The 9,266-nt window shown below is 32.6% G+C and overlaps 1 protein-coding gene across 1 annotated transcript; it reads left to right on the forward strand.

The window, feature by feature from the left end:
- Positions 1–1,349: 1,349 nt before the first annotated feature.
- On the forward strand, positions 1,350–7,912 carry LOC111615143 (glutamate receptor-like). Its single transcript, XM_023356544.1, has 6 exons — positions 1,350–1,405; positions 5,860–5,950; positions 6,014–6,172; positions 7,386–7,533; positions 7,601–7,830; positions 7,904–7,912. The coding sequence occupies exons 1-6, from the start codon at positions 1,350–1,352 to the stop codon at positions 7,910–7,912; spliced, it is 693 nt and encodes a 230-aa protein (XP_023212312.1).
- The last annotated feature ends 1,354 nt before the right edge of the window (positions 7,913–9,266 follow it).

Here is a 9,266-nt window from a genome sequence, read left to right on the forward strand (position 1 = left end):
AAATTACGATTTAGGTAAAGTTAAAGTACTGAAAAATTTTGCTAATGTTTTATTAATTAATATATTATTTACAGTTATTGTTTTCCTGTTTATGTCTTGTATAAATTAAGCAAAAATATGTAGGCAATGAAGGACCAGAAATATATACTGGATTCATTACTATTTCTCGTGGCTGCGATCCAATAATTAGTATTTGTCAATTTATTTCAAACCTGTTCAATGTTATATAAATAATAACACTTTGCAAATATTTATTATACATTTGATAACTTGTTAAAGTTTTCGGTGTGAAGAATTGGATGTACATACATGTAATCTCTACCACTTACTCGGCTACAGATCTGGAAAATCTGCCCAAAAAGTCATAGTATGGCTTTGATTAAAATGATGTTTTAGATCAAAGATAGTAAAATCCCGATCTACAGTCAGGATTCTTGACACCAGTTAAACTATTGTTTGAATTGAACTATATGAAATAGGGAATAAATGAATGTAGGATGACTTATTCCAGAAGTGGAGAGGACACGCGGGTTAGTGATAAGACTTGACATTGAACTGAGTTTAAAAGAGACCATATTTAATAAACAAGTTTTAATAACGGTTAACAGAGTAAATGCAGATATATGAAGATAATAACATGTTTTAACCTAATCACAAGACTAACGAAACTTATGTATTCCTTCCAAGAGAAAAAGTTTAAAGTATGACATAAATTTAGTACCTTATGACATAGTAAGTGAGTAGTCTTCAGAGATGTACATGATATGTTTAAAAATGTTAGAAGGCCGAACCTTACGGCAAAGCTTTTGAAAAGGGAGGATAAACAGTTTTAGAGGAAGTTAGAAAAGGGAAATAGTAAGGAATGATAGGAAAGTGTGAAGTAGGAACCGTGGCACTGTCGCGTTCCATTTATTGAGAATACTGTAGTTAGAACACACGGGGCATAACCCACAATTAACAGTATGGTGAAAATATATACAGAAAATAAGCCCCTGCACATGGTACTGCCTCTAGGGAGACGGGGTACAGCTACGGATGTGGGCAATTGACACAAGCTGCTGAAAATACCAACTTGAAATGTACCAGAGTACAAAAGCATAAAGTTACAAATGAGAAAAAAATAATATAATAAAACAAATAACTAAAAATTAACACTAAAAGACACCTGGCATCAAACTCGGCCAGGTTACAATGGGGAGCAACAATGCAAAAAACACCAGATTGCCAACTCAGCCATAATACAAGAGAATTCAACACAACACAAGAGTCCCCCAATAGCCAACACAAAAAGGACACAGTGGGAGTGGTAACAAGACTGGAATCCTCAAATACCAGTTCAGCCAGTTACAATGGGTGTTCTGAGTGAAGCAGAGAGCTGGGGTGCCTGGAGAATTCTAGAAGAAAGGTACTGTGACACCGGTGCTCATGATGAATTTCTTTGAAGCGTTTAATGTCTGTTTACTCATGAAAAAGTCATTTGAAGCACAGGGCCAATGGAGGCAAATCCTGTACAAAGTTTCAGTGAGGGTCTTTCTTAGTGTCTTAAACTTGGGGCACCTGAAGATTATGTGGTGGGATCTTAGTTTTCGTCCAAACCATAGTCACATATTTCGTCACTTTTATGGAGAAAAGGCACGGAAATTTCCATGCTCCATAAGGATTTGGGATAGGTGTAAATCAGGAGTGAAGTAGTCCATCTTTTGCCTACTGCAATTTTAGGCAAAAAATCATGGTTAGTTCTACCTATAGATTCGCTGTTTCATCTGGCTTGCCAGTCCGATATAGTAAGTTTTTTAAGTTTTTCATGAAGCCAACAGCTGGGGAGCTCTCCAAACAGTAGTTCCGTTGATGATCGTGCTGCCTTTTTTGCTAGAAGGTCAGCCCTCTTATTTTCCCTAATGCTAGAGTTGCCCTTAACCCATGTAAAAGAGACCTTAAAACTTTTCACAGATAGGAACTGGAGAAGGGTTACTGTTCGTGCAATGACGTTCGGTTTTGTGTTTAATTTGTGGACTTGCAGTAGGCTGTCTTTCTGTCACTAAGAATTTTCACATAAGTTTTATTTTTCTTGTTAAAATGATTGTCTACACACTGGAGAGCCTTGAGTATTGCAAGGCTCTCAGCTTGGTTAACTGTACGATGTCCTTCCAATTTTCCACTCATCTGCCAAATGTTTTGTTTCTTTTGTCCAATGATAACAGCATAACACCCTACCCCACTGGTGTCTTTGACCCATCCATATAGATTTTGAACCGTGACTGATTTTCTTGGGTAGCGATGTGAATATTGTATATACTATGCTGGCTGCAGGCAGGGTTTGTAATACTTGTGGGTGTAGTCTATATTGTCTCTTAACGCCTATTGTCGAGGTAACTCGTCAAGGTACGTAGCGTTACTTAAAATTCGGTAGTTAATGCTACTTTTGACAAAATTTTTTTTTTTTCAATTTGTGGGATGTTTTTTAGGTCTCCAAATTTTTTCAAAATTTTTTGTCCGCGCGAAAAAAATTTTATCGCGATTTTAATGAGCCTTTGATAAGGCTCAATTCAAGCTTGATTGTTTTTTAATGGGAGTTTTTTATCAAATTTATTTTATGGTTCNTAATTAATATATAATTATATGTACAGTACCTAATTTATGTATAATTTATATAATACTGTCCAGACGATAGAAATCTTTCTATAGCGTGGCGCTACGGACGGCGGGAAAGTAGTTCGGCTGCCCGATCACGTTTAACGTAATTATAGAGGTTTTTACTGTTTTTTACGGATACTGTCACAATTTTTTCGCAGTTTTATAGGAATCGTAATTATTGGGATCGTAATTATAAAGGGGTCGACTGTATGGTGTTTTATACCCCATTACCTTTTACAAATAGAGCACAGAGAATGGGCATGTTTAATACATTTATTCTTGAAATTCTAAATATGGGGATTTCAAGTGAGAGTGTTATCTATCAGGATCCCCAGAAATTTTATGTCATAACTTGACTGGCCATTGATTTTAATAGCTGGGTGCTTGTCTACGAATCTTTTCTTAAGAAAAACTATTGAGTTACATTTCTAAAAATTGATTTTAAGCTTGTTGTTTTCGGGCCATTTATTGACAAAAACCGTAGTAAACCGAGTATACTTTTTCTCTCCGAGAAGTCCCTCTTAGAGAAGATTTTCTCATCTCTTAATTTAACATCCAGAATAGTACATAGACGTTTCATTGGAAAGAAAAATCATTGTCACAACCTAGAATAAAAATTCTGGGTTAATTGTTCATTAACCTGAATCATTGTTCAACCTAAAATAGAAATTTTTATTTTTGTAGCTTTTCGCTTTTGACTTTCATATGTATAATTTTATAGTTGTTTATTTAAATGTGTTATTCTTGTTTAACCTGTGTAATTATTCGGAAACCTGTCGATGTACTCAATGACCCACCACACACATTTAGCTTTCCAAAAGCCATCTTCTGACAGAACTGCCGATAAACAGGTACAACTAACTTCTTCGGTTTTCACACATGGCATTTAATATCGCATATAATAATAAATGTATTGAAAGTTAATTAAAAATTTTAATGTATTACGATACACATAAGATGTCTAAAGTAAATTTAGCAATTATTTATATTTTATTGTTGTTTTTAATTGTAAATAACTGTATTAACTGATCGCGAGTATGGTGTTTCGAAGATATTTATATAACAGGTAATATGATTCCTGTTTCAGAAGTAAATTATATTATTACCAACCATTCTGTCAGATATTTATTTTAGGTGTAGCCTCTCATAAATCTCAAATATTTGGATACCATAACATGAGTTACAATACATTAATTACTGTATTCCCATAATTATGTACAATTTCTAGTTTGCATGACTAATATTACGATTATTTATTTCAACGCTTTGGATTCTTATAAGAAAGATACAAAAATTACAAACATTATGTTTCTGTAAGGATAAGTGAAAGTATAAAAATTAGGACAATGGTAAAGTTGTTTGTAAAATATTTTAAAAAATACGTGTCGGTCATAGTCATCCTACTCTAAACCCTTGTTTTCCCCAGACGTGTATGAGAATGTTTCGAGAAATCGAACTCCAGCTGTGTTCAAGGTCATCCAGCTGTGTAAACAATGACTCATCTGTGTTAAATTTCACAAAAAGGCAAGAGAAAGGAAAATAAAATTTGAAGCTTTTTCTTCAAAATTAACGCATTTTTTCGTTTTTTTTAGTTTTAAGTATTTTTTATGCTTGATTACATCATAATTAAAAACAGTCGGGCATTAAGGGTGATATACTCGGCTATGTTCTTAATTCTTATAGCAAAGTCAATTTCTTTATGGAAACCACTAGGATTTCTACTAAGGTGAAACTTCCAGTATATTCCCAGGATTTTGAGATGTAAGGAAGGTAAGTTTGCCAGTACCTGGACTGCATTGGTAGGTGTTGTTCTTTAGGCTCTTCCTACAGTTAGAAAACATACTCGTTGAATGGATGAGATGTTTCTTTCAGTCTCTTCTTTGCTGGCTGACTTTCCCCATACCTCAGCCCTATTAAAAACCACCGGTTCAATAGCACACTCGTAGATTGTTCTGATAGTACAGTCGACTCCCCTATAAAATCATAGATACGTTCCATTTTTTAGGAATCCGATTTCTTACGAGTCGTTCCAATCACAGCCTGACACGTGTAAAGTTTACGGACTACGGCTGATTAAAAGGTTTTTTTTCCATAAAATTAATCGATTCTAGACTAACCGACTCAACATTTTTAAAATACGTATGTATTTTTTGAAAATAATCTGTATAAACTACGCTATAAACAAAAAATTGTAGGATTACTTACCGAGTATGCACCATTCAACAACCCCATTGCTAAAGCTTGTTTTCGTCGCGAAGCAGCACACCAAACCACGGCCGATTTCCGATAACTTATTGTTCTGCGAAAACTTCGTAGAACTTCGGAGACATCATTAATATAAATAATTTTAATCGCCGTTGAATAAGAAATGTTTCTTTCACAACAAATGTATGAAATTACAGTACTGTATTAAACTTACGGTACCTAATTTACATACTGTACAGACGATAGTTAGCGTAAAAATCTCCGTAGCGTGGCGCCACGTTAGACGGCGGAAATTATATATTTAATTATAACAAAGTTACAATAAGTTAATATATAATTATATATACAGNGGGAGTTAAGGTAGGTAAGTTGAGTTTACAATACAGTATGTAAATTAGGTACCGTAAGTAAAATACAGCACTGCAATTTTATACATTTCTTGCAAAAGAGACATTTCTTATTCAACGGCCATAAAAATTATTTCTATTAATGATGTCTCCAAAGTTCAACGAATTTTTCGCAAAAAAATAACATATCAAAAATCGCGGCCGCCGTATGGTGCGTTGCTCCGCGACAAAAACAAGCTTAAGTAATGGCAACATCAAACGGTGCACACTCAATAAGAAATCCTACAATTTTTTTGTTTATAGCATAGTTTATACGGTTTATTCCCAAAAAATTATACGTGTTGTAAAAATGTTGAATCGAATTAGTCTAGAATCGATTAATATTATCAAAGAAAACCTTTCAAACAGCCGTAAGCCGTAAACTTAAAACGTGTCGGGCTGTGATTGGCTCATGTATTCAAGGATTCCTACAACGCGAAATTCGTATAAAGCGGAACGTATGTACCTCGTTATAGGGGGTCTACTGTTTCCCATATTCCGATTGACTCCAAAATTTCATGCTATCCTTTGATTTGATCTAAGAATTTTGAATGCAGCTCTTTATGATTGAAAACAATGCTTATTTAGGATCATGAAAATGATAAAATAATATGTTTTAATGCTTTTTAATTAGTTATTCTATAGTCAAACCAATAGATAAATCACCTGGAAATCGCCTTAAAAATGGTTCTTGGGATGGATTTATCAAGAAACTTGTAAATCAGGTAAGAAAATGATTTGTAAAATTTATTAGTGATTTATTAAAACATGACTTCGTCTTCCCATAGGAAGCAGATATGACTTACATCTCTTTTTCTGTTAATTCTGAGCGTTTCTCTGTAATTGATTTTTCTTCTCCCCTAAGTCTTCAAACTATAAACTTTGTGACAAGGTCTCCGAGAAAAACAATGAATTGGAGTTCTATCATAAAACCATTTTCTAAAGAGGTAACAAATAATTTGTAAAATAAATTATGATACACACTTCTTGTTAAATGTGATAACATCAAGAAAGTCATAAAAAATAATTATCATAACATGTACAGTAAAGCCTCGATTATCCGACTCCCGATTAACCGAACGTCTTAGTCGGCAAATTTGAAATGTCCGCTACAATATTTGATGCTACAATATTTGGCTATGTCTTGGTTACTTTAATATTATTTTTACGTGTTTTAGCTGGCAACACTAGATCGATCATGAAAGGGAGCCAGTATTTAAACGAGGCTTAATTTTATAATTTTTAACAATACAATAGCGACGATTATTATTTTTTAAAAAAATTTGATGGGCTTAACATGGAGGAAAATTCAACGCGATGTAACTTTATACAGATATACTAATATACTAATACTAATTATACAGGATATGATAATATACTACACTAATAATGGATTTTTTCATACTTTTCGGTTATCCGACTTTTTAATTATCTGACCAACCTCATCCCCAATCGAGTCTGATAATCGAGGTTCTACTGTACTTTAATGTCGAAATGTAAATTAAATAATTCATATCAAAGAACATATAGCAACAAACGCCAAAAAATGTAATCTAACTAATTACTGCGCTGTTCACAGGCAGTAATTAGTATGATAATATGTAATTAACGATGAGTAATAAAAATGCAAATTAACAATCATTATTTTTACATACTAATTTAATTAGAGAACATCGATATTATAATTGAAATCAATATTATAATCATTTTTAATAATGTTTAATAAATATTATTTAATTATTAATTATTCACATGTAATTTTCGAAAAATAATTTAAGAGTATTTGCCGCAAAATTAGTAGCTTTTTTAAGTGTACTTTCGAACACTGATTGCTAGTGTGGAAACTAAAATTGTAAAATCTTCTAAGTGCAAAGAAGATTCTACTGTTTTCAAACAAAAAACTTTTGAAAAATTTTATGTTTGCATGATCTAAGTATATTAAATATATAACGTATATCAAGCACATACTTTTTATAAAATTTTTATTTTACGAGTTTTTCTACAATAGTTGAAGAGTTGATGAACTTGTAAAATGAAAAACAAGTTTTTTTTTTTTTTTCAGAAATCTATAATCAGATTATTTGCTGATTGAAATTGCAAATTTTATGTTGATCTTAGATTTTTTGATAAAATACAGTAAAAATATAAAAACTACTATAGGTGTGGATCATTCTAGTATTAATTCTGCTTATGTTGGGATTCGTTTTGCACAAAGTCATTGAAAAAGATTTCAGAGCTGAAAAAATAAAAGTCAATTGGACAAGAAGACAAGTCTTCTGGAATCTGTTTTGCACTTTAATATATCAAGGTATGTTAATTTGTTAAATAAAATCAATTATTGCATGATTATATTTGATAAAGTAAAGTTTTTCCAGCAATTCCGTTGCATCTGTTAAGAAGATTCCCATCAAGATTTTTAATTGGAATCTGGTTACTATTGACTCTAGTTTTGATATCCAGTTACATCGGTACTATAATGTCTTTTATGTGTTCTCCTCTGATAGAAGATGTACCTAGAAATATTAATGAGTTAGCTGTTGCAATTACTAATGGTGACTATAATTGTGGAATATTAGGTAAATACAATCTATGGCAAATAATGCAGGTAAATATTACTGTTATAATCTTTATATCTTACATATGTGTTATGAGAAAAATGAATAATTTGTAATGCTCAGCTATTATGAATAATAATTAAAACATGCAACAGACTGAGAAAAATCGATTAATTTATTAAATTGACACGTCATTAAGAATAAAACTACATTTTCACTGCGAAATTTCATTTTTAAAATAAAATAACTTTACTGTCATGTTTCTGGTTATTATTTATACGTAACAAAGTAAAGTATTGAAATGGTGCCAAATTTGACTTTTCAAATACTTTGTTAATATTCATGTTTTGACAATTCATGAATCCAAAAAAGTCAAACAAAAAAAGACAAAAAAATTCCGTGGCTATGTGTTTTGGTGTGAGATGCTGCTTGGGTTGAAGGTTATGGCTCTAACTCCTTTTTGCAGTGTTTGGACCACTAAACATGTTTAACTTGTAACTGGATGGCTTTACTAACAATATGTCTTAAGATCAAAAGATCTTAAAACCGATTTTTTTTCTGACACCAGTTAAGAAATAACCCATCTTAACTCGCGATTTTATCTATATGGCTGAAACTGGGCATCTAATATCTAAATGGGAGGGCTAAACGAGCGGTAAAGTTATGTACATGTTGATAGTGTAATCTGATCTTGGAAGTAGTTACCTCGAAATCTTTTTGAACACAACAAAAAGTTTTACAATTTAACTAAATGATCGATTTCATATTTATAAATACTATAATGCAACACCCAATTGACCGAGAACTCCATGTAACAGCCTACTGTCCTGGGAGACCTGGGATCAAATACGGATAAGTAAATAATCGCCAAGAAAAATTTTAAGGGTTGCCTTGTCCCTAACCACCTGGCATGCCCGAACCCATAATGGGCTTGCAAAAGAGGCCTACTTAATTAATGTCCAAAGGGCAAAAAAAGTTTAAAAGCAAAACAATGCTACATATTAACAAAAACTACATATGTCTTTAACAATACTTCCAATGGGATATGATTGAATGAATTTTGTAAGTACTTATATGCTAACTGAATGAGAGAGAAAGTTTACATTAATCTATAATACCTTTTGTTGGGTAGACAGATGTCCTGCTGTAGTTCAGTCAGCTTTGGAGTAGTAGCAGGGAGTTTCTCTGAAGACTGGAAACTATTTTCAGAGGAAAGAGATAGTGTTAGAACAAGAAGGTTGAACAACTTTGTACACACTCTTTGGAAGGAGTGTCTGCCAAAATCGCATGTCTACTTCTTTTATTTTGTACTGGTATTCCCCTCTAATTGGGAGTGTAAAACTTTTTGTAAATTCTGTCTGGTAGCAATAATTATAACTACATACAGTCGACCCCCTATAAGACGGTAGATACGTAACAGAGATATAGTGTTGAAGGATGAGAACTTCAGGTTCGAAAGCACTCTAACTTCTACTGTGGATGAACA

The sequence above is a fragment of the Centruroides sculpturatus genome, unplaced genomic scaffold (assembly GCF_000671375.1).
Source record: "Centruroides sculpturatus isolate CEXI.00-Female unplaced genomic scaffold, Cexi_2.0 scaffold2294, whole genome shotgun sequence".
Taxonomy (NCBI): Eukaryota; Metazoa; Arthropoda; class Arachnida; order Scorpiones; family Buthidae; genus Centruroides; species Centruroides sculpturatus.

Excerpts from the sequence above, each read along its gene's own strand:
- LOC111615143 (XM_023356544.1), top strand. The coding sequence starts at position 1,350 with ATGGGTGTTCTGAGTGAAGCAGAGAGCTGGGGTGCCTGGAGAATTCTA. Across the intron at positions 5,951-6,013 it reads TCAAGAAACTTGTAAATCAG|GAAGCAGATATGACTTACAT; the intron begins GTAAGAAAATGA and ends GTCTTCCCATAG. Across the intron at positions 7,534-7,600 it reads TTGCACTTTAATATATCAAG|CAATTCCGTTGCATCTGTTA; the intron begins GTATGTTAATTT and ends AAGTTTTTCCAG.